The 25159-nt window shown below is 41.4% G+C and overlaps 2 protein-coding genes across 2 annotated transcripts; one reads left to right on the top strand and one right to left on the bottom strand.

Moving 5' to 3' along the window:
* On the top strand, window positions 1-25159 carry slc2a1b (solute carrier family 2 member 1b). Its single transcript, XM_086293307.1, has 10 exons — window positions 1-481; window positions 11749-11844; window positions 15585-15745; window positions 15857-16097; window positions 16222-16384; window positions 16479-16666; window positions 16790-16894; window positions 17060-17161; window positions 17256-17459; window positions 22325-25159. Exons 1-10 carry the CDS (start codon window positions 467-469, stop codon window positions 22520-22522), a joined length of 1473 nt encoding a protein of 490 aa, XP_086149433.1. The 5' UTR covers window positions 1-466; the 3' UTR covers window positions 22523-25159.
* On the bottom strand, window positions 17500-21749 carry LOC147331178 (uncharacterized). Its single transcript, XM_086293306.1, has one exon. The coding sequence runs from the start codon at window positions 21088-21090 to the stop codon at window positions 18304-18306; it is 2787 nt and encodes a 928-aa protein (XP_086149432.1). The 5' UTR covers window positions 21091-21749; the 3' UTR covers window positions 17500-18303.

Here is a 25159-nt window from a genome sequence, read left to right as displayed (position 1 = left end):
TGAACACTAAACCGGCTCATGTGCCTAAGAGCTGTTTTCATAATCGTGACAGCGGCACTACTCCAGCATCAAAAGACACTTAGGATTCATCCTGGAAAACTTTACTCAGCACAGAAGCTGTAAATTTTGTAAAAAAGCTGCTGAAGCTCGTAAGTTACAAAAGAAGCAGGAGGCAAATAACGGGAGCGGGTCTCCAGCCACAGCTTCCCCGGCTTTTTTCTTTTTATATCACAGAAAGACCTCTGAATAATTTCTTCATAGGAAAGAAAGCAAAAAGAACTGGACTGAAGTTTGAGGTCATTTCCGCGGAACAAAAACTTTTGGGGATGACTGATTTGTGAACGAAACCCACCGGGACACCCCCAGGAAGTTGTTCCATCGTATTCAGCTCCGACAAAAGAAAAGCCGAAACAAAGAAGAAGAAGAAATAGAGGAGGAAAAAGAAGAAATAACTCCCTGCACTGCCATGGATCAAGGAAAGGTAATTACACTTCACTGGTTCACTCCTTGTCAAACCTGTCCGGTCTGTGTTAGCTTCGTTCAGTCCGTGTACGAGAGCTTCAGCGCTAACAGGGCGCCTCTCCTAAATGTGGCGTCCGCGAGAATGCAGCTAATATTTACATTCTGGGGTGAACCGGGTGACCTGCTATACTGCTACAAGTCACCGTTTTAAGTGCATTTTCATGTTTCTATTGGGTTATTTGCGCACAACCTTAGTTATGGTCTATTATGTTATTACTATGATATTAATCAGGGGCTTTTAAGGGTTATCGCGCTCTGTTGTGCGTCACGTTGCTCTTGTGGTAGTCATCGCCATGTGGTATTTTGGGGCATTCAGGGTCCAGCCCAGTTTCTGTGACACTTTTGAGCCAACATAAACAACCAAATAAATAATAATAATAATAATAATAATAATAATAATAATAATAATATAATACTACTTGTGTGTGTGTATATATATATGTATATTTGTGTGTGTGTGTGTGTGTGTGTGTGTGTGTGTGTGTGTGTGTGTGTGCGCGCGCGTGTGTGTTAGGGCCTAAAATATTTGTGCCAAGAGGTGTCATTTGAAATATGGTATTTTATCTGAATGAAGCTTTTTAACTTTTGCAACTCCCTCACTTTGTCACTTTGTAAATGCAAAAAAGCATAAATGGAAGATCATACTCTCCTTACACTCTTTTATTGTGTCTTTCTGTCCCAATAACTACAAGACAATTATACACTTGTAAAAGAGCTGATAAAAATAATCATGCTTCTGGTAATTTTCCTTTAGTGGAAGGTCAAAAGCTCCCCGGGTTGTGTCAGTTTTTGTATATGGAGGAAAAACCCCAATCCACGTAACACTATACTGCAAAATTTTCCAACGGGAACAAAGAAAAAAGCATTCCAAAGTAAAGGCTTGGCAGTGTCTTACACCCCAGGAAACAACTTTGTTTTACTACAAATATCAATATCATAATATTGTTCCTGAACTTAAAGTCAAAGTTGATTAATATTTAATATAAAGTATTTCTTTAGGTACCCGCACAAAATGTGGATTATGATTCAGTATTTGATGCCATAATTTTAATAGGGGATTTTTTATGATTGAATTCTTCCTTGAAACAAGATGAGAGGCACTGCCATGTGTCAGCCTTCCATACGTGTGTGTGCAGTTGTGATGCACTATTTGTCACTGCAGTCTGTAGCTTAGGGAGTCTATTCCTGTAAAAAGCCTACTTGAAATACATATATACACATACATGGACATTATACATTAAAATGTTTACAGCAGAAAAAGTGATAGCAAAATAATCTCAAAGCAAAAAATAATTCATGTCAACATGCCATGTGCTCTAGGTCTTGAATCAATTTAGCCGTTGCTACTTGAGGCTATCTCCAAAAAGTTGATTCTCTTCATCTGGACGTAGTGTTTTGTGGGAGAAACGTTTCGTCACTCATCCAAGTGACTTCTTCAGTCTCAGCTGAATGCAGGTTTCCCCAATCTTATAAACAGTACATTTGCATAATGACTGAAACCAGCCCACTGAAGGAACATTGGGCTGGGAGGTCACTTAAGTCACTTGGATGAGTGACGAAACGTTTCTCCCACAAAACGCTACGTCCAGATGAACAGCATCAACTTTTTGGAGATTTACTTTCCTGGATGATTGAGAATGCATCAAGATACTTGAGGCTATAATAATAATAATAATAACGATATTAATGTTATAAAAATAAAAATCTAACATGTAATATAAAGTCAAACAACAACTGTGTAATCAACAATCCTGTCAGCTGAATATTACATATAATTTACACATTATTATTCATGTATCCAGATGTGTGAATTATTTTCTCTCACTAATTATCATGCTGTCGTACAGTTTCATTTTTTACAACCTGTCAAATTTTAAAAAGTGTCTCAAATAAATGTTATTGTGTAGGTATCAAGTCATTGCTTTTTGGATAAAAAGGACCAAATATGCAAGATCCGTTCTCAGACAGTCATATGCTGATTTCAGACTTGCTCCATCTTCAGTTTACACTGATTAAAAGCAAAAAACTAACAAGCACATTTTGGGTACTCAACTTGTCCAGATTGGTGACATGAGTGATGAACTCTAACTATTGTCAGTATCTACTAATTGCCTAATCAATTATCAGCTCATGTTTTTGGATTTCAGACTGGTGATTAGACAGTCTAAAGGTATCACTCAGTTTTCGTTATAGACTGTGATGCTCATTGTTCAGGAAGTAAGCCGGACTTATCTGCCGCCTGATAACCTTGTCTCTGTCCTCGTGTGGCTTTTTGGTCACCATTTGCATGCAACACAGTGAGGCACGTAGGCAAAGGACTTCAATCTTCTTCCCCCTCCTACTTTCTCATTGATATAAGCCCATTTAAACCCAGTGGAGCTGCACCAGGGCAGCTCAGTCTGACATGGTGGTCAGAAAATGTTTCCTTAGCTGTTTGTTCATATCTTCATGCTTTTTTTCCACTGCTTGCTTCGTGCTATTGTGGCCCATCAGCTGGATGGGTTGCAGTTGACATGATGGGAAAAGTTCTCACTGTTCCCACTTTCCACTGTGACATGAACACATCAGATTTCCAGAGAGAGTGGGAGCTCACCAAGGGAATACACAGTTGCCAACTCCAGGGTTGTGAAGCTTGGAGCTTTCTCCTCACAGACGCTTTTCACGTCATCTTTGCGATTTGTTACTTCCAACACTGTAGTTGTGCACATGTGGGCTTATCAATAGCTCGTGCTCAGGATTTTCATGCCTGGCTTAGCATTGCGTTGGACTGTTTACAGAAATAACCAACTGTAGAAAGAGTTATAAGTACTCGGTGTGGTCCTGTTGATTTCGCACATTGGACTTTGTCATTGATTGTGAATTTGTGGTTTGTAGTTCCAACTTACACAACTTCATTTTATTTTATCTCCTTTTTTAAAATCTTGATTCAGTTTTACTCTTATCTTAAATCAAATTTTGGTTAAGCCGGCAACTAAAGCACATGAAATATGTTGGTTTTCCTGCCATCGTCGTCATCTAGAGAAAAAAATCCTGAATGACAGGTTTGTTTTGAACTGAAAAGTCTCCCCAGCCTTTTTATTTCTCTCTACAAAGAATGCAATGCTGTTTGGGAACAAGTATATGGCTGCTCTGGTTTAAATGAGAGGCCCTTTAAAATGTCAAATTCCTGACAGCCTTAACATAACAGCAGGTATTTTGATTGGGAATCCAGTGCCAAAAAACAGCCTCACATTGTACAGACTTAATTGCACTCGATTGATTCCTCTACGTCCTCAGCCTTTCAGGCAATACCCAGTTCCTGCTGTCTTTAAGACAGTCCAGTAGATTAACTTTCATCTGCGTGACTACTTCTCTTCAGTATGTCTTATAATGTAACTGTCAGCCATGTATTAATGGGGCATAATGAGGCTTTACTGTAAAACTAGGGATTAAGAGATCCAGGGGGGGTTTAATTGAGATGAACAGGGAAGCAGGAGTTCATGTTTAATTCACTTCATTAGTGCTCACTGTACTGCATCACTCCCACCTCTGGTCACTCTGCAAATTACTGTTGAAATACAGTGTACCTTTGGGTTTCTTTTGACATCATTTTTCCACTGGGATTAGCTCTATTTAACAAATCAGATCTGACCAAGGGCATTACTTTTATGTCTGACCTTTAATTGTCTGGTGTCACCTCTGACTGTCCAGCAGAAACAGCACAAACTGTCTGTTGTATTCATTTATTTATGCAGGTTAAAAAGATATAGGACTAAATTATGCAGTATTTACTGCCCAGAAATACACTTTTATTTCTTTGTCTAAGAATTATATCATTAATACCCATCCAGCATCAATATTTGTGTATTTATTGTAATTACTATTCTACCTATTTGCTTATTCCTTCTTTTAAATATACTGATGCTGACAATGATGCTTAGTCTTTGGAACATGTGAACAGTTATTTAAACTTTGACTCGTGTCTCCTGGTGTTTATTTTGCATTTAACAGCTGACATCCAACTTAAGATGATATAGTAAATAAAGGACCACATACACATTATTAGTGTACAGCTTTCAGTGGTGAGACTAACATTCCCAAGCATAGAGCACAGCTATAAATACATTTTTATCTGATCTCACTTGAGCTTGGCAGAAATTTCATTGGTACTGGTAGATAAGGCATTAACGGGCACTCTTGAAATGTTGTTTACTTTAAGTGTATACAGCATTTAGAGGTAAACAATTTCTTTAAGGATGACAGTAAAGGGTCACAGGACAAACATGTAGGTGACTAATATCTCACATGACAACAACTGTAACAGAAACAACAACAGTAGAGTATACTCCATATTAGGATCTGCTAAGCTAAACTGTTATTATTGCAGTATTTATGTCATGTGTTATTAATTGCATAACATGCATAGAATGAAACTACTTTGGAGTTTACATACCATAATAAATACAGTGCAAGCATCTGTGTCTGCTATAGTGTCTGGGCTGTGAGGTCCAGATTATAATGTCAAGGGTGTATTTTTACTTTTTCTCCTTATAAGAAGCATGGAATTTATTTGGAAACAGTGCTCACAGAGCACGATGTGCTGTTTCAGTCAGGTGACTTTAGGAGGAGGGCACATATTGGGTTCCCTACAGCAGTGTAAGCTGAGACTGCCGCGGTGACCTGGAGTGGTGGAGGGACATGATGGTAGGTGTGTAAACCAAACCATGACTCTAGCACGTACTGACGAGAGAGAAACCTCTTGGAGTGCGCCTGTGATGAGTTACAGATTCAGCAGTGTACAAAACACCTTATTGAGTTTTGGCACGGAGTAAAATGTTACAACTGCCTAGATGGATTTTTTCAGATGGCCCCGTTTTTAAAAAAAAATGCTCAGGGCTTCAGACTTCTGTTGGGTTTTTTTTAAGTGAAATTATCTCCTCATATTCGGCACACACATACCTGCTTCTGAAGAAATTCCGTCTGATTTGAGTTTACACTTCTGCTCTGCTACATATAAAAGGGAAATGTACTTTTAGTTCAGTATCTTGTAACTAGGTCAATAAGAAACGATGCACTATTTAAAAAATAGTGTGATATGTTTATAAATTATAAATAATTGCTTCTGCAGAACGCATATTTTGATCGCTAACTTTCTTGTATCTGTAAAAGGTCTTCTTCTTTAGCACTATATAGAACTGGTTAGTATTATTTTTATAGTTGTTGCAGCTACAATAGCTGTAAACAGTTACCTCGTTGCTTCAGTGGTTTTTGCAGCACTGTTGGATTTCCTGTTGACACTATTTTGTGGCCAAACCCTAGATTTTCTTTAAATATTTATTTTATCACAACGCCCTGCGGTTTCAAAGTTTTACGTCACCCTCATGTCAGCTGGTTTTGTTTATCAGAGCTCAAGTTTCCTTTTCCTCCTTTGGCTTTTTGTGTTTAAGCAGATTAGATGCTTAACTGAACAAAGAGACACTATATTGTTTAAAAAATAGTTGTAGGAAGTGTAGATTCAATGTCATGATTCATGTCTGTTGAATTTCAACTTTTTAGAAGGTTCTGGATGTTGTTGTTGTTGTGTGGTTGCATAGATCCTAATTTGGGGAACAAATCATTATGTCTTTTAGACGTTTATACAGTGAAAGTGCCTAAAGGTTTTCTAGGGGCTAAGAAAAGGAGCAGCATGGTTGAATGGGAGCTGCTAATGTGCTAATATTTGCTCAAATCCACATTTTGTGCTTTTCCATTTCAGCAGTTTGTTTTAATAATTCTTTATGAGCTCTGATGTCTGTCTGTTTACACTCAGGAAGAGCAGCAAGCTAAGGGCTGCTAAGCAACCAGGGCTACCATAAACACAGCCATGACTCGGCAGGTTTTTCCTCACTGCACATGCATTTGGCTGCTTTACTTTGTCCATGCAAAGAGAGAACATTTGCATATATCTAGACCATATTTAAGGGTGTGGGAGGAGGAAAGTAATGATACTTTGACCCCTGGATCCATGTTTTGTGTTTTCTTTGTAAGATTCCTTCTTTTTATACTTTCGAAAGTTAAAAAAAAAAGATTTATAAGCATTTAATGGCATACTTGTAAACTCAAAACTTTTTCATCTATATCTGAAAAGTGCATGTTAAGTTCTGTCTGTCTTCTGTTAATGTCACAGACACAGTATTATCTTTTCTACATTTTCTTTTACAGTTCTTTGGAATTGCTTTTGAATATTCGTGGTAGCACCGCCCCAGAGTGTGAATTCCTGTAATTAGAGCCGACTGTTAAACGCTGTGGTATGCAGTAGAGCAGGGCAATATGACCAAAAATATTTATCACGATATACATTTGAAAATTTGCAATAATGATATAACTGACGATATAATTGACACTAGACAAAATACTTTACAACTCCTCAACTTTATTAGTGCAAAAAAACCCCCATCAATGTATTTTCACTTAAAAACAAGCAGCTGTTTTTTTTTATGTGCATTAAAGTTATATATAAAAATTTAACAGTGCAAATGCAAATTGCTTGCTGACAGTTTAACCAAAAGGCATTTCCAGTGGAAATTGGCCGACATATCCTCAGCATAACCATGTAGAATATCCACAAAACTTAAAAAGAGGTTATACACACACAATACGGTAATATTATGTTGAAGTTGGAGAGCTGAAGCAAGAGCAGAGGAGCCATCACCACTGAGGTTCTAAACATAGAGTAGAGTTGTTTCGGATGTGACTTCATTGTTTCCTCTTTGAGAAAGTCATCCATTATACTGCTCTTCTCGTTCCTATGTGCAAGTGATCTCACCTATAAGAGATTTAACTGAAACTTGCATCAGTCATTTTGGGCTAAGCCAATTAATCAGTTTTATTGAACAAATACCTACTTTTTAATTTCCAGCATGATAAAATGATGTCAAGTATATGTTTGGATAAAAATGGCTGGCTTGCACAGAAACACCTATAAGCTGAAGGTAAAGATGTTACAGAGAAGTTTTCAATTTCACTTGGACACATGCTGCTCTCCGTACTTTTTTGTTGCAGCTCTACATTTTTTTGCAGATAATTGCAGCTGTTCCCAAAAGGGGACATAAACAAGCTCAAAGCATGACTTTCCCCAAAGGGGCCAGTCAAGATTTAGCTGTTTAGAGTAAAAAACAGCTGGTAGGTCACTGAATTGCCTCTTGTCTTTTTTGTAGCTGTAACTGAGAGACATCAGTCATGATTGTTCTGATCATTTGCCCACAGTGTTGAAAAGAGCGTGTATATCTATGTTTATACACACATATATGAACCTAGTGACCCTCTCTAGACATGCTCCCGAGAAGAGCTGCTATTGGCTCAGAGGCGTAGGCTGGTCTGTAAATGACTTCAGCCAAGCCCTCATTTTTTTCTTTTCTTCTTTGCTTTGAGCAGAGCTTAAGTTACCGCCTCTCAAAACACACACAGACTTTTTTCTTCTTCCTGCTCTGGAGGAGCATAAAAAACAGTTTTAGATGTAACCAAGCTGCCTACAACACAAAGAATACCTGTGTTTAAATACCTGCAGCATTACAGAGCTGATTACAGGCGCAGTCCTTTCAAATCCTTTATGAGGAATGTTTTGTTTTTTTAAAAAGAAACCTGTTGGGCTGTTTTCTTGTTTTTGGTTTTTTTTTGTTCCTTTAAAAATGTTCGTCATTGGAAAATATTGTGAAATTAGGCTGGAATAACTACTGAAAGCTTCTTTTACCAATCTGTTTTGATTTTATGACCCACAAAGATGCTAAGATGCAAAAAAGCCAAAAAAGAGCTCATTAAGTAATCACAAACTTCTGCAACTTCATTTGTCAATTTGATATATATTTCTATATCAAAAAGATTAAATTCAGGAGAACTATTCTCTGCTTTTCAAGTCAAGTATCTTTGCATAAGTGACAGTTTAAAGATTATCAATGTTATACTCAATCTTGGTGCCATCTTTCTCTTCATCCCCCTTTTAAACCAAATTTTCTCTGATCTTGATGCATGCTCAGTCATTCAAGCAAGGAAATTCCAGGAAGTCAATTCGGTTGATCTGGATGTTGCACTTTCTGAAGAAAAGACATTTTGTAACTCATCAGTCACTTGGATGAGTGAGTAAACATTCCTTCCTCTCACAACGTCTAGATGAACAGAATCAACTTTCTAGGAAACAATATCTACTTGGTGGCAGGATATGATCACCTAAGTTGTAAGCAGATTATCTCTGGTCACCTGCTGTTTAAACCTAAGCTTTTGCAAGCGGAAAGAGAAGAACGACTTTAAGGAAGGGGATTATTAATCAGAGAGGATTATTTAAACAGTGAGTGTAAGAATAATGTATGAATGAGCAGACAGGCAGGCCATGTGAGGTTACACTTATACCAGCCAAGAGAAATACTAGGCTTCAGCAGGCTGAAGTTAAATGAAATTGGGCAGCTATGATATCAAACCAAAAACATAGGCTTATCAGAAGAATCTCAGTTCTGAGGCATTTCGCTCAACAACACAAATCAATGGAACCAATCAGCCTTGTGTTAGCAGTTCAGGTGACTGATGGCACAATCATGATTAAATCTTTTCTTGGCAACTCTTGGGCCCCTATTCATTCACCTTTAAATGCCACAGCTTATCTGAGTGTTGTTGGTTATGTGCTTTCCTTTTTGGCCATAATTGACAGTCTTCTGATGGCCACCACCAGAGTGATAAGAATAGAAGTAATCTGAAATGTTAGTCACGAAACCACGATTGATTTTCGGTCACCAGATCGGAATGTTGTAGAACATCACTGAGATGTGGACAATGGCACATTATTATGGGTTCCTCATAAAAGTTCTTGGTAAGAGCAATGTGAAATGTATTTCAAATTTTCTACCTGATTAGCTTTGAAAATTCGCTGGCCGTGAAATTAGGAACAAATGTCATTCTGCACTGCTCCATGTTAAAGACTTTAACAACCTTTAGACAAGGTGATTTTTCACCTCCTTTTTACCTCATGTTTGTTCATTTTACGAGCTTGACTTCTTAGACTTGAATGGCCATTGGAAACTTTTTCTGCTGGTGTTTCAAGGTGGAGTTGAGATTATTAAAAAATGTAATAGCTAAGCGAAGGGGAGATCCTTGATTTGTGTCATCTCTTAATCAGTTCAGTGGGTTTGAATATAAAAATACTTCAAACTAAAACTAGGTTTCTTCAGGATACTCAAGTTAAAACAATGACACTTTGAGGTGACATCTACTCTCATAAAGGTCAGATCCTTTGTTGCCAAAATACAAGGAAGGTATCTGTTATGAATCACTGTACCAAAGGATTTGGCATGAATCACGCGGGGTAGGAAAAAAAAAACATTAATCATCAACAAGATGACTGCTTTTAAGGAAATGAAGGATTGGAATAGTAAGCAACACTGGATTTAATCGAAGTTTAATCTTGAGTATGTGAAGCCTTTTGAGATAAATAAGAAAATGCAATGTTAAGGTATACAGTTTAACCGATGTTTTCAGAAAACTAGCACTCAGAGGTGGTCATATGCACAGTTAGCTGACGCAGAAATGATAAAAGGGGTCAGTGTTGGTTAGGGCTGCCACAAACGATTATTTTGATAGTCAACTAGTCACCGATTATTTTTGCGATTAGTCGACTAATCAGATCATGCATCCATTGGACGTACAACGTACAGCTTATTGCACCAGCATGCATCTGCTCTTATATAACTATCATGAGCTTACAGCTTTAAGTGTTTACGGTATGTGCTAACTAAAAATAAAGACAAGATGATAGTTTATTAAATTTTAATGAAATTTGCAGATTGTTTCGGTAAAGTTTAATAAACTCCTTGCTATCTAAAATATAACAGGACACTGGAGTATATTCTCGAGCATCTGATAATCAGTTGTCTGCTTGATGTTTATTCAGCTGTGTAAAAACTATAACTTTAATCTCAGCCAAACCGATTTACTCAGGAACAAATAAAATACAACAAAAAAAGCCAAACAATAACATTTTTAAGTTATCTAAGTGACTTATATATCATGTTTAACCTGAGTAGCGAAAGACGGCAGTGGGTTTGAAAACGATTTGCCGGGAGTCCGGTGTTCTCACGGGCTCTAGTGAGCCTTGCCCCTGGCTAGCTATCGAGCTAGTGGGTAACAGACGTCTCTGAAAACGTCAGAGCGCTTCCGAATATATGTGGTGTCTTGATAAACTGAACAGATATTTGAGGTTTACACAGCTACATTATCGCCTGAAAAAATGCTAAACGTTTATTTTGTGACCCAGAAAGAATAATAAGAGTAATATTAAAACTAACTAGCTGCCGCCATTGTTGGAAACTGAGCTGGGCTGCGCTATGAATTTTGGGACACAGCTTCTTCTTCTTTGGGGTTTAACTGCAGCTAGCATCCTTGTACATGCAGTGCTGCCATCTTCTGTTTCAGTCCGTTATTTCACTCTTAAATCCTACTACTTATTCCTGCGTCTTTTGGGATCTTACAAAGCTTCAAACGACGTGTCGACTATTAAATCAGTCGACGACGATTTTGATAGTCGACGTAATCGTGACTAGTCGACTAATCGTGGCAGCCCTAGTGTTGGTGGACAGTAGCTCGAGGCATTTGCTTCCCTGTCTGCGAACTGGAAACTGAGAGCGACATACCATGCACTGGTTTGTTAACTTCTTGGTATTCTTCTAATCTACTGGGCTCTGGTGAGATCAAGCTAAAAATGAACTCTGTAATAACAGGAATAAGAGCACAGACAATAAGATCAGTAGACCTGAGTCTGACCTGGACGTTTTTCACAAGGCAGCTTTACTCAGAAATCTGGAAAGCTTTTGAAAGGACAAACCTGTGACCCCCCTCAGACCTAAAAATATTTGTATGATCCATTATTCATCTCAGTCTGTTAATAATGTCTTCAACAGACATAGTTACAGCTCGACGGTGGATTTCTCTTTTTTCTCTGTTTGTCTGTTTGGAATGAACATCTTTTATGCTCCATATTCACAGTTTTATGTACTGTAGCAGTATATTAAGTGTCTTTAAAATATTTCAGGAAATCTTAACAGTGTGTTCATTAAACATTATAATAACTACATCAGGGTGGAAAATGTACTTGTCATCAATTCCATTCTTGGTCAGTAAACTGAGATCTGTGGGATTTTCTGTGCCAGCTCATGGACACATGGCAAAATGTGATTAACTGGTCAGACTGGTATCTTTACTGACAATATTTTCCCTGTTCTCTTTCAGCAAATAACGCTTCCATTGTTGATGAGTGTTGGAACTGCGGTGATTGGCTCCCTGCAGTTTGGCTACAACACAGGTGTTATCAACGCCCCCCAGGAGGTGAGCTGTAAACTGTCTTATTACAAAAAGCTAAAGGAGAGTGAGGCATGAACAAGAGGCTGTTGTCATAAAGGTTCAAATTGAAAGTTTTTGGTTTCAACAGGTGTTCGTTCAGTGTTTATTGTCATATCAGACGAAGGAACACAAAGTACAGCCTTCAGAATAACCATAAAATAACCAGGGTTTCCAAAAAACTTCCAGAATCTCTGGGTCTGCAGAAATCAATCAAGCCAATCAAGTGCTTTCCAGCTATCCAACTTTGTTCCACAGTTGGCTGTTAATTCACTCGCTGCCTTGAAGAACATCGCAGAAAAGGGAGGGTGTAGGTTAAGAGGTGAGGTAATAATAGCTGAATTTAGGCCTAATGGGTCCAAGGACATCTGGATCAACAGAGAGCAACAGAGAGTGTCTATGCCCAAACATGGACCTCTTTTGACCTGAAGCCAGCTGGCAAATGCTTGAGAATGAAATTTAGAAATTAAATTTAGGAGGCAGACAGTGACTTATCCCCGTAACAAAAAAGATCACAAAAACAATGTTCCAAAGCCCCCCAGAAGACTAAGTCAGACAGTCGATTTATTAACAGGAAGGTACAGCAAAGACATTCATTTCCTAAGGAATGCCTGTGTCGCATTGCGTGTGAGAACTACTGTCAGCTCAGTTTGCGTTGGTCTGAACACACCCTATGGCTACTCAGACTACTCTCTGCAGGTAATAGGTGTGTCTCCAGACAGGCTAGAGCTCCACTCCTTTTATGTTATCTTTGACCCACACAGAGGTACTAGGAAGGAGGCCCAGACAGACCCTCCTAAACTGAGCTGTTCTCTGTTATGCTCAACCTTGATATGAAGGACCCTTTTCAATTAGAGAAGCTTTCAGTCCACTAAATTCCTTTAATATTAATAAAAGTGTGACGTGAAATAAAACTAAGAGTCTGATTATCATATTAGGTTATCATGATAGTAATGTGGTCTAAAATATGTAAAAGAAAAATAATTAAAGCGCATAAACTATAAAATGTGTTAAATCGTCACAACTAAGAAGCTGGGTGAAGGATTTTAGCTGAAAATTTGCCTGAGTTCATCTTCTGTTGATTGACTCTGACAGACGCAAGCTTGTCCTTATTTGCTAAAAAGTGATCTAGACCTGCACACAGTCTTATGTTATTTTCAAGAATAAAACGTCACAAATTGTTGCTAATAGTATTCAAATCTTTCTATACACTATTAGCAACACGTGTTCATCATCATATAATCACCTACAGCGTGTCACCTAAAGCCTTGTACTGTGTTGGAGTGTCTCTGATTAGATACGCCTTTTCAAGGGCCTTGTTCAGGCTGTCCTGTGCTCCAGCCATTGAATGTTTGCCTGATCAACACTTGAATGTAGGCTCATTGGATGTATTGCAGGAGGGAGGGTGCTTCACTTTTCTTTAAAGATTTCTCCTTTTGAAACAATATAACTATGTAGTTCACATCTATTTTAGTGCTTTTTAATTATAAAGGTCTTAAAACAAGAGAAACTATATTATTGTTGCCTTTTTCAGTATTTTTGTGTGTGCTGAATACATTGCTTACCTTGACAGCCTGGTCCCCAACCAGTTTCATCACCAAGGCTGAAGGCCAGTCAGTATGACTAGACAGTTTTCACAATGTGTACTTTAGGCCAGCTGGTGGTTTGGATTGTGTAGCCTATTGAGATTAGAGAACAAGAACCAATTATGTAACTTTTCAAGGGCCACCTTGTAATTTGTCGCTAACAAGTTAAAGTTAGTGAGAGTTTTAAAGTAACCATTAAAAGATGGCAGTGGAAAAACATGTATAAGATGTTGTTTGTAGAGTTGAAAACACTGTTTCATTACTTAAACCTGGAGTTTGCTTTTAGTTTTGCAGAGCTCTTTCTTTGGTTTTTCAGATCAAACTGTTAATGCAGGCAGTGATGAAGCTTCAAAAACCCACAGAAAAACTACACGGTCCAGCACAAATTTCAAAACAAAGTTAGTTGACAGTTGTTTGAGCATTTAGGAGCCTAATGAGCCAGATGCTTTCCTTTAGGAGTTGGTAGAGATCAAATCGGGAGCCTTGCAACTTAATGTAAGATTCACCTGTGCCCAGGATGTGCCTTTCACTCTTCAGCTCATACCTAGTTCATACCAGTTTACCTCTGGTTTTTATTTCTGTTCCACAGGTTTTGCGTTTTAGTGTCTGTAGCTTTAAAAGCAGATAGGCTGGCCACACCCCCTTTTAGGGAACAGTACCTTCCCTGATGGTGTCATGGTGTCCTATTTCATGGACCAGTGAAATAGGAGAGCTAATAAAGCTGGTAATACAAACACAACCGTGCTTGAAACAAAACTGGAATACAACGTTTCAGAGGAATTTTACAAAAGCAGCAGTTTATTAAGATATTCGTTTATTAATCCAAGGATAAAGGAAAAAAAGTTATACTGTGTTGGTCTTTGACTTGCGAATGTAATGAAAAAACCAAAAAGAGATGACTTTGCATAGTACATCTCCTTTTAAGACAGTGAATAAAGTCTTACCTTAAAATGTCTTACTACCAAATGAGAGATTGTGTTGCTCTGTAATTCTGAATGCATAAGTAAACAACTGTGTGCAACCAGCTTCATATGAACGTAAAAGCTGATGGAGATCATGTGTAAATACATACTTTTCTCCTCACACTTTTGCTCTTTTCCATCAGCTTTGCTAAACTACAGCACTTAAGTAAAGTACTTATTTATGTTCGATCTCTGCTTGCATAAACTCTGTGAACGTGTTCTTTTTAAAGGGCAGACGTGATGGGATGAAGGCCAGGGGGACAGTACAGTATATGATACCATACATACTTATCACCAACAAGGTCTTGTGAGTGTAAGTTGATAGTGGATGTGACCCAGGCTCTGTGTTAACAGTGTCAGAGTGTCATTTAATATGTATCCCTCCACTACAGAAAAGCCCTTGACAAGCCAAAGCCTCCTATTCATAACTGCTAATAAGGACATCTCAGAGTTTGTTTGTTTTTTCCACATGCCGTCACTGATCTCTAGTACATCACGATCTCCGGGACTAGATTAACTGCAGAGTGCCTCAAAAAATGTGCTGCACGAGCTCGAAGGCACATGATCCAGATGATCCAGACTTAGATTTTGGTTGCAGTAGAACTATACTGGTGAAGTCATTTACTTGTTGTTGTTGTGGACTGGGTAGTGACCTTCTTGAATCATGCCAGAGGTGTCAGCGTGACACACAGAAACAGAAGCAGGCATTGCTTTTTAAGCACCGTCACCCGCACTCCTGGGTGTGTTTGTCAACAAAGTTGTCTGGGATGTGGTGACACAGTGAAGGGAGGGGATGTGAAACCTGACACCCGAGTCTAATAAACTTCCTGGTGGCCAGGAAATGCTGGTGATTATACAGTGCTGCCATCAGCTGGCTGTAAAGTGGCATTTCAGCTATGTGGCAGGGTTCAGAAGAGGAAAATCTCAAGCGTGTGATCTGATGCAGACATGGAATGATCACATTACAACTATGACAACAGTGGGACTTGTGGATGTGTTAAATGATTAGATTAGATTAGATAGAACTTTATTAATCCCTCGGGTGGGTTCCTCTGGGAAATTCGATTTCCAAAAAAGCACAGCACCGACAGAAGTTACAGAGTTATGATTCTGTATGATAGATTTTATCCTGTTTATAATCCTTGGAAACAAAAGTAACAATGAAATGTGTCTTTCTTAGGTTATTGAGAACTTCATCAATCAAACGTGGTATCACCGTTACAATGAGCCCATTCCCAAAAGCTCCCTGACAGCTGTGTCGTCCATCGCTGTTTCTGTCTTCTCTGTCGGTGGCATCTTTGGTTCATTCTCAGTAGGACTCTTTGTTAACCGCTTGGGAAGGTAAACAACATACTGAGTCACTGCTAGTATTAAACAGCATGTTAGTCCTTTGCTGAGAGCCTGCCTGCATTTAATTTTTCTAAATTGTATCTTGTTCTTTGATGTCTACAGGAGGAACTCTATGCTCATGGCCAATATTCTGGCTTTTATCTCGGCCGTTCTGATGGGTTTTTCAAAGATGGCAAAGTCGTGGGAAATGCTCATCGTTGGCCGTTTTGTGGTTGGGCTGTACTGTGGCCTCTCCACAGGTTTTGTGCCCATGTATGTGGGTGAAATTTCCCCAACAGCCCTACGAGGAGCCCTGGGCACGCTACACCAGCTGGGCATTGTCATTGGAATCCTCATTGCACAGGTTGGTGAATATGTATTTGTGGCATTCGTTGTCTTGTGATATGTCTTATCCTGTGATAAATTGTTTCTACTGGTGGTTGCTAGGAGCTATGCAGGTGGTTCATTAGTGTCTGTGTGGGTTTTAGATATTTGGATTGGAAGTGATCATGGGAAACGAGAACTTGTGGCCTCTCCTCCTGGCTTTCCTCTTCATCCCTGCTGTGATACAGTGCGTCCTGCTGCCTCTCTGCCCAGAGAGCCCCCGATTCCTGCTCATCAACAAGAACGAAGAGAACAAGGCCAAATGCGGTGAGCACATACATACAAGTCATACAAGCTGGCATATGTGTAAACATAAGTTCATTTTAAATCATCTGTTGTTTTTTTTTCTTACATGTTTCAGTGCTGAAGAAGCTCCGGGGCACCACTGATGTGAGTGCTGACATGCAGGAAATGAAGGAGGAGAGCCGGCAGATGATGAGGGAGAAGAAGGTGACCATCCTGGAGCTTTTCCGCTCACCCCTCTACCGTCAGCCCCTGCTCATTGCTGTCATGCTGCAGCTCTCCCAGCAGCTGTCTGGTATTAACGCTGTAAGTTTCAAGACCTACATGTTTTTCAGATTATTCCCTCTAAAGACTGCCACTGAAATTGTGAAGTTGATATCAGGAGGTGATATCCTGAACCAACCTACATGTCAACTTGTTTGTTTTTAGATTTTCTACTACTCCACTAGTATCTTTGCGAAAGCTGGAGTTGAGCAGCCCGTTTATGCGACCATTGGAACCGGTGTGGTTAATACAGCTTTCACTGTGGTGTCGGTGAGTACAGCAGTACACAAAATAGCATTATAGGTGTCAAAAACATCAGATTGTGTTCTACCAAAGCACAATTCAAAAATTATTCTGGTCCCTTGTAATCAGATTTGTGATACAAAGCATGTATATGGTACACTGACCTTTCTCCTCATTTCTTTGTGTTTGTAGCTGTTTGTCGTAGAACGAGCAGGACGCAGGTCTTTGCACCTACTGGGGCTGCTGGGAATGGCTGGATCAGCCATCCTCATGACTATTGCTATGGCTCTGCTGGTAGGTGTATTCCTGACAAAGGCACACTTCAGTGTCACCTGATTTATGACTTTGACGTACAACTTTCAAAAACTTTCCTCTTTTATTTTTGCAGGAGCAACTCAAATGGATGTCTTATGTAAGCATTGTAGCCATTTTTGCCTTCGTGGCATTCTTTGAGATCGGGCCGGGTCCCATCCCTTGGTTCATCGTGGCAGAGTTGTTCTCACAGGGACCCAGGCCTTCAGCCATTGCTGTCGCTGGTTTTTCCAACTGGACTGCAAACTTTATAGTGGGAATGGGCTTCCAGTATGGTGCGGTGAGTAAAAGCACATAACTATCACAAAAACATTGTCACGGCGGGGTGCGCCGATGTGTGCGGAAACAGGACCCAAAAGCAGATGATGACGAGGAATAGTAATGATTAACAGAAAAGTGAACCTTTATTGCGATGACGGCAGGAAATGAACCAAGAGACCAAAGCAAACAGGCAAAACACTAAGAAACAAAACACTGAACTGACAAAACACTAAGAAACAAAACACTAAAGGTACTAAGACCAAAAACTATAACTATGACCGAGGTGGAAAAATAAACAGGCTATGACTATGACTCTGGTGAGAATAAACAGACGAACTGACAATGGCATGAAGAAAACAAAAGGCTTAAATACAGACATGAGGTGATCAGGGGAAGTGGCGACACATGAGGAAACAGCTGACTGACATGAATCTAATGACAGGACCAGGAGGAGTGAAACTAAATACAATGACCAAAGAACACATGACACTGTCAGAATAAAACAGGAAACACTAAAACTAGACATGACAATACAAACTTAACATACCAAATACGTGATGAATAATGCAAGAACTCAAACAGAAAACCCAGGAACAATAACTGCCTAAACTAAAGGCAAATAGGAAATACCACAAAACTAACAACATCTCAAAAAATGAGAACAATACAAAGAAAGCTCAAAGTGCTGGGTCGGAGCCCCCCCCTCAAGGGCAGATTCCAGACGCCCTAAAACCTCGAAAAACAAAACCAAAAACAACCCACCAAGGGCGGGCGGTGGGGGTCCAGGACGGAGGGCCAGAAACAAGGCCAAAAAAAACCAAAAACAAAACGTCCATCAAAATCACAGGAGCGCAGGGAACAGTTCATGACTCCTCAGGGGGCCGACCCGGAGGGTGACGGTCCAGAAAATCATAGTTCATGTGATCAGGGGGCCGGCCCGGAGGCCGACGGCACAGAAGTCCATGGTCGAACAGTTCCGGGGGCCGTCCGTGCGGACGGCAATGGTGGCGACATGGAAACCGTTCAGGGGGCCGACCGTGCGGACGGCAAAGGTGGCGACATGGAAACCGTTCAGGGGGCCGACCGTGCGGACGGCAATGGTGGCGACATGGAAACCGTTCAGGGGGCCGACCGTGCGGACGGCAATGGCGTAGAAACAGTTCAGGCGGCCGACCGTGCGGACGGCAACGGCGTAGAAACAGTTCAGGCGGCCGACCGTGCGGACGGCAACGGCATAGAAACAGTTCAGGTGGCCGGCCGTGCGGAAGGCGGCGGCGGCGCCCAAGTGTCAGGCGTACCGGCCGAGGCTTGGAGGGCACAGGACCAGGTGACGCTAAAGCAGAGGCTGAGGCCGGACCAGGCGTAGCAGAAGCACAGGCAGAGGCCGGACCAGGCGTAGCAGAAGCACAGGCAGAGGCCGGACCAGGCGTAGCAGAAGCACAGGCAGAGGACGGACCAGGCGAGGCTGAAGACTCTGACGAGGACGGACCAGGCGAGGCTGAAGACTCTGACGAGGACGGACCAGGCGAGGCTGAAGACTCTGACGAGGACGGACCAGGCGAGGCTGAAGACTCTGAGGCTGAAGACGAGGACGGACCAGGCGAGGACGAAGACTCTGAGGCTGAAGACGAGGACGGACCAGGCGAGGACGAAGACTCTGAGGCTGAAGCCGAGGCCGGACCAGGCGAGGACGAAGACTCTGAGGCTGAAGCCGGAGCCGGACCAGGTGGAGCAGGAGCAGCTGATGCCGGAGCCGGACCAGGTGGAGCAGGAGCAGCTGATGCAGAAGCCGGACCAGGCGAGGACGAAGACTCTGAGGCTGAAGCCGGACCAGGCGAGGACGAAGGCTCTGAGGCTGCGGCTGACGAAGCACAGGCTGGAGCTGCGGCTGACGAAGCACAGGCTGGAGCTGCGGCTGACGAAGCACAGGCTGGAGCTGCGGCTGACGAAGCACAGGCTGGAGCTGCGGCTGACGAAGCACAGGCTGGAGCTGGTCCTGGCGTAGCAGAGGCAGAACCAGGTGACAGTGAGGCAGCCACGGGTGGTGAAGCAGAAGGTGGCCAGACGGGCTCCTCAGGCCCTCCAGCTGACGAAGCATGAGGCTGAACGGGCTCCTCGGGCCCGCCAGCAGACGTGGCGTGAGGCTGGACGGGCTCCTCGGGCCCGCCAGCAGACGTGGCGTGAGGCTGGACGGGCTCCTCGGGCCCGCCAGCAGACGTGGCGTGAGGCTGGACGGGCTCCTCGGGCCCGCCAGCAGACGTGGCGTGAGGCTGGACGGGCTCCTCGGGCCCGCCAGCAGACGTGGCGTGAGGCTGGACATGGCGAGGCTGATGTGGTTCTCCTGAACCTTCAGCAGACGAAACATGAAGCTGGCTGGGTTCTCCCAAACCTCCAGCAGACGAGACATGAAGCTGGCTGGGTTCTCCCGAACCTCCAGCAGACGAGACATTAAGCTGGCTGGGTTCTCCCGAACCTCCAGCAGACGAGACATGAAGCTGGCTGGGTTCTCCCGAACCTCCAGCAGACGAGACATGAAGCTGGCTGGGTTCTCCTGAACCTCCAGCAAATGAAGCATGAAGCTGGCTGGATTCTTCTGAACCTCCAGCAGACGAAGCATGAAGCTGGCTGGGTTCTCCTGAACCTCCAGCAAACGAAACATGAGGCTGGCTGGGTTCTCCTGAACCTCCAGCAGATGAAGCATGAAGCTGGCTGGGTTCTCCTGAACCTCCAGCAGACGAAACATGAGGCCGGACGGGCTCCCCGGGCCCTCCGGCTGACACTGAAATTGGCCGCACCAGCTGTACCTCCGTCTCTGGCTCCAGACCGGCCTGGATAGCAGTACCACAGCAGCTTAGCTGAGCCTGATGGCTAGCTTTTCCAGGGCAAACAGTCTCTGTATAGCCGGGCTCATTAACCGGAAAAGTAGTGTCAATTTCAATAACTTCCTGAGAGAAAACATGAGGAGCCAAAATGTAATCACTCACTTGCGTTTGTGATACGGAGCGTCGGTGGCGCGCACGCCGCTTTTTCTTAGGAGTGGAAGACGGCGGAGCGATGGGTGGAAGTCCCTGGTAACTCCGAGGTCCCCCGAGAGCCAGTCGAGTTCCCCGGAAAGAGTGCTCGTGCTCCGGAATGAGCCACGGCTTCCACCGGAGCTCCTCCTCCAAGAGAGCGCAGAATATAGACTGGCGCTCGTCGTCGTCCAAGTCTATGGTGTGCGGCGCTTCCTCGCGCTGAACTGTGACAGGAGTATGGCGAGACTGTGATGAGGGCGTGGAAACTGGTGAGCTGAGAGGTGGTGACGCTGCGGCGAATCTCAGCGAACCGACACGAACACACTCAGGTTCCGGAGGCAGCAATGGAGATGACTGATTGTGGGGTTGTTGTGACTGGTGGGTGCTGGAAGCCATTTCCTGACTCGACAGTCCCTGGGCCTGCAGCATCTCCTTTATCCTCGTAAAGGCATCAACGATGGCAGGTGAGTCCGGGAGCTGGAGAAGGCGGGGATCCCTCTCCATAATAGCTTCAGCAGCGTTGATCATTACTAGCTTGCTCTTCAAATTGGGCGCTGTAAAGAAGCGGTCGAGGATCGCTTGGATCCGAGCAGTCTCCTCCAGACACTCGGTGAGAGCAGAATCCGCTGGGTCCATGACTGGTCAGTTCGTTCTGTCACGGCGGGGTGCGCCGATGTGTGCGGAAACAGGACCCAAAAGCAGATGATGACGAGGAATAGTAATGATTAACAGAAAAGTGAACCTTTATTGCGATGACGGCAGGAAATGAACCAAGAGACCAAAGCAAACAGGCAAAACACTAAGAAACAAAACACTGAACTGACAAAACACTAAGAAACAAAACACTAAAGGTACTAAGACCAAAAACTATAACTATGACCGAGGTGGAAAAATAAACAGGCTATGACTATGACTCTGGTGAGAATAAACAGACGAACTGACAATGGCATGAAGAAAACAAAAGGCTTAAATACAGACATGAGGTGATCAGGGGAAGTGGCGACACATGAGGAAACAGCTGACTGACATGAATCTAATGACAGGACCAGGAGGAGTGAAACTAAATACAATGACCAAAGAACACATGACACTGTCAGAATAAAACAGGAAACACTAAAACTAGACATGACAATACAAACTTAACATACCAAATACGTGATGAATAATGCAAGAACTCAAACAGAAAACCCAGGAACAATAACTGCCTAAACTAAAGGCAAATAGGAAATACCACAAAACTAACAACATCTCAAAAAATGAGAACAATACAAAGAAAGCTCAAAGTGCTGGGTCGGAGACCCAGCCTGTGACAAACATAGGCTCTTGCATTTGTTACTGACTTAATTTATTGGACCGGTTGTGTCAAATAGTAAAGCTGAACTAGGTTCTTCTTTATGATGACTTCCTTATTTTATACCAAGAGTCTGTCACTGTAAATGAAACACATACTTTGTAGCCAGATTTGAGATATGAGTTGAGCCCTTTTTAAGCAAAACATTTCATTCGTTCTACAGACAGGCACAGTTAAACCCAACATTTAGCTTTATGGTTATTAGGATTTTTATGCTTGAAATTTGTGTGTAGACTTATATAACTGTATGTAATTATACATGTATATTGTATATTGAGGTAGGATCAAATGAGTTTACCTTTAAGTCTATGTTTGTAGCAACTCCTCCTTTGTTTCGTTATTGTTAAAGTGTATTTTGTTGATATTTTAGTCACGTTCAAATTCAATCAATCAGTGCTTATGTATGATACTGAGTTCAAGATACAAAACAGAATTGTGAAAGATGAATTGCTTCCAAGTACTAAGAAATAAGTTGATCAATCTAATATCTTTTGTTTTGCTTCTTGTGTCTCTTCGCAGAGCGCGTGCGGTCCCTACGTCTTTGTCATTTTCACTGTGCTACTGGTCATATTCTTCATCTTCACTTACTTCAAAGTGCCAGAGACCAAGGGCCGGACATTTGATGATATCGCGGCCGGCTTCCGTCAGACTGCTGCCATGGCAGAGAAGCACACACCGGAGGAGCTCAACAGCCTGGGAGCCGATTCGCAGCTCTGAGCGTCTGGGACTGAACTTTCCAACAAACTCTTTCTCAGATCAACAGCAAAGGAGAAGAGTCTGCTGACTAGAAGTAGACGGATACACTAATAGTATATTCTTCACACTGTCACCACATTTCAGGTGTCCTCACCACCAAACAGAACAGACCTGTGTGATTCGCTCTGCCACGACGTCTTCTGCTGCTGCTTTCATGTCACACATAGAAACGAGAACTCGATGGGCACCGCGTCGCCTGGCAGAAAATATACAGATGAGAGATTAGATGGTGGGGAAGGTTTTAATATTTTTAAAGATATTTTTACAGAAGGAAAAGCCGAATCTGCAATCAACTGGCCTCTTTTAACATCTTTTTTCCCCCTCACTAAATATTTTACTGATATGTGCTGTTCTGTCACCTGTTACAGTGATTTTTTTGCGACTATCTGGTTAAAGAGCGCTGTAGCTTAAGTTCACTGTGCAAAAAATGTCTTTTTTAAATGATCATACTGTATTGCTGTGTTACTGTACACTCTGGCACTGTTGATGCTGTACAACTTGACTATGTCACTCCACCAGATGGGGCACTGCCCTTAGAAAAAAGTCCCAATACTCTGCTGAAAAGTAATAAGTTATTTATGTATCTTTTACCGAGAACGTTACTGCATACAAAAACTGTGATATTTGGGTGTGAGATGATGAGAATGTTAATTTTTGCATGATGAAATTTAAATTAGCAACAACTCTTCACAAATGATACATATATGTAACTACTACTCTTTTTACTCTTTGTTGGTAGAAAACTATAGAACAATGTATTTTTTTGTACAATATTTTTGCTCATGAGGAAATGATATCTAGATAAATATGCAAAAAGAACCAAAATTTATTCTCCATTCCTGTATTTATTTATCTTTTTACACCATTCCTTTTTCACAGTTCAAATGAAGAAATTGGAAATAGGGAACAGTATCTACACAGATCACTACCAGAGAGCTAAACTTGGCAGTAATGTTGAATACATAAATCATCCATCCATGACACAAGTGCCCACTCGCAATCAGCAGCCACAAAACCAAAAGTCTGCCCCACAAAACCCAGAAAATGTGTCCGTTTAAGTGCCTGTCTAATACAACCATCAGTCTTTCAGCCTTATCACTTTGGTACAGCTTCAGGTTAGACTAACCTGATCCAGACAGAGAGCTTCTTCTCTCTCGGTGTAGGATCTTCTCTCTCTGTATCTTTGTGGTGAGATTACCTCCTGAGCTAACATAGTCTGGTGAATTGGCTTCAGAGCTGTCATGCATTCGAGTGTTACATGCTGTTATTCAGTGACAAACAAACGTTTTTTCATAAAAACAAAAAGAAAGAAAAAGAAAAAATGTGGCCTAAAATGAATGTCTGTCTTTCGTTGTTCAAAAACCGCTTTCATCTTTCTTGGGTCAAACATTCAGAACAACTTCATTATGGTCTGTGTTTCTGCAAGGTCTGTGTTTTTGCTTTTATTTCTGAATTCTGCAGTATTGAGTAGCTCAAACTCTCTTTTGGTCATCTATTTTACTTAACTTACCTGTGCAGCTTAGGTAAATTCCCAAGTTGCTGTCAATTACTGCTGAATCATATGTTTAAATGCATAATTAGAGGAGAATTACCCGTTAGCAGCACTTTATTATTCACATTTATATTATACCTGATTTTACATGATATATATCAGGCATAATGAGATTCTTTCAACATATTTCTGACAGGGTGGAGTCTTTGTTACTAAAAACAGACTGAAGTACTGCTGATGGACTGCTCAATGTTATGTGAATGGAAAGAATTGCTGTTGTACTATTTGTTTATATTCATTACAGTTTTTGTGTACTCACCTAGAAAACCTGTGTGTAAATATGATAATATTCATTGGTAGATGAGAACACTGATCCAACTCAAACACAGTAGTCAAAATCCTGAAAATCATTCCATAAATCGTTGTCAGTTGTTGTATATAGTAGCTCTTTAAAGCACACATTTGCCTTTTCATTCACATAGAAAGCATTCACTTTATTCACTGTGTGCCTTTGTGTTGCTTTCACACATCTTCAGCAATAAAATCATGTAAAGGCACCAGCAGATGCACTTCCCCACGCAAACAGATGCCTATTGCAAGTATAAAAACTGTATTTTATGTACATAGTCACATATCTGCTTGGGCATTGGATTTTTTTATGTGGCCTTTCAAAAATCTTGTGGCTCAGGTTGGTGGACTGAAAACATGGGATGTTGTAAATATCACTCAGTTAACCTTCACCCACTCCTACTGTCTGAAATCTTTACCTTTTAGAAGACCTTTTGATAGTTAAATTATTAGTACTATAGTGATGAACATTGTTTTGCACCTAGATATCTTTTACTGTATCTGTATTATTTTGATTTGATGGCTGAATATACTGTTGTGGCCTCATGAAACTATCATACTTTTCCAGAATTTACATGTTAGGATTATTTTCATTAGTGGTTGCATTTTAGAGCACAGAGCATAATGTAATTTTTGTAATAGTGATGGTGTTGGAATGCTACTTTTGTTGGAGAAATATAAATTGTGGTGGTTGGTGCAGTGAGTAGTTTAATGGATGAAATAGTGTTGGCTTAATAAAAGAAATCACAAGTATTAAA

Source organism: Aulonocara sp. 'chitande type north' Nkhata Bay, linkage group LG5 (assembly GCF_057382095.1).
Source record: "Aulonocara sp. 'chitande type north' Nkhata Bay isolate Kocher_YH1m ecotype deep benthic linkage group LG5, A_spYH_male_GT1.1, whole genome shotgun sequence".
Taxonomy (NCBI): Eukaryota; Metazoa; Chordata; class Actinopteri; order Cichliformes; family Cichlidae; genus Aulonocara; species Aulonocara sp. 'chitande type north' Nkhata Bay.
Note: the sequence above shows the minus strand (reverse complement) of the source record. Positions and strands in the feature narration are given on the sequence as shown.

Excerpts from the sequence above, each read along its gene's own strand:
- slc2a1b (XM_086293307.1), top strand. Across the intron at positions 11,845-15,584 it reads TTATCAACGCCCCCCAGGAG|GTTATTGAGAACTTCATCAA; the intron begins GTGAGCTGTAAA and ends TGTCTTTCTTAG. Across the intron at positions 16,667-16,789 it reads AGCTGTCTGGTATTAACGCT|ATTTTCTACTACTCCACTAG; the intron begins GTAAGTTTCAAG and ends GTTTGTTTTTAG.
- LOC147331178 (XM_086293306.1), bottom strand. The coding sequence starts at position 21,090 with ATGGACCCAGCGGATTCTGCTCTCACCGAGTGTCTGGAGGAGACTGCT.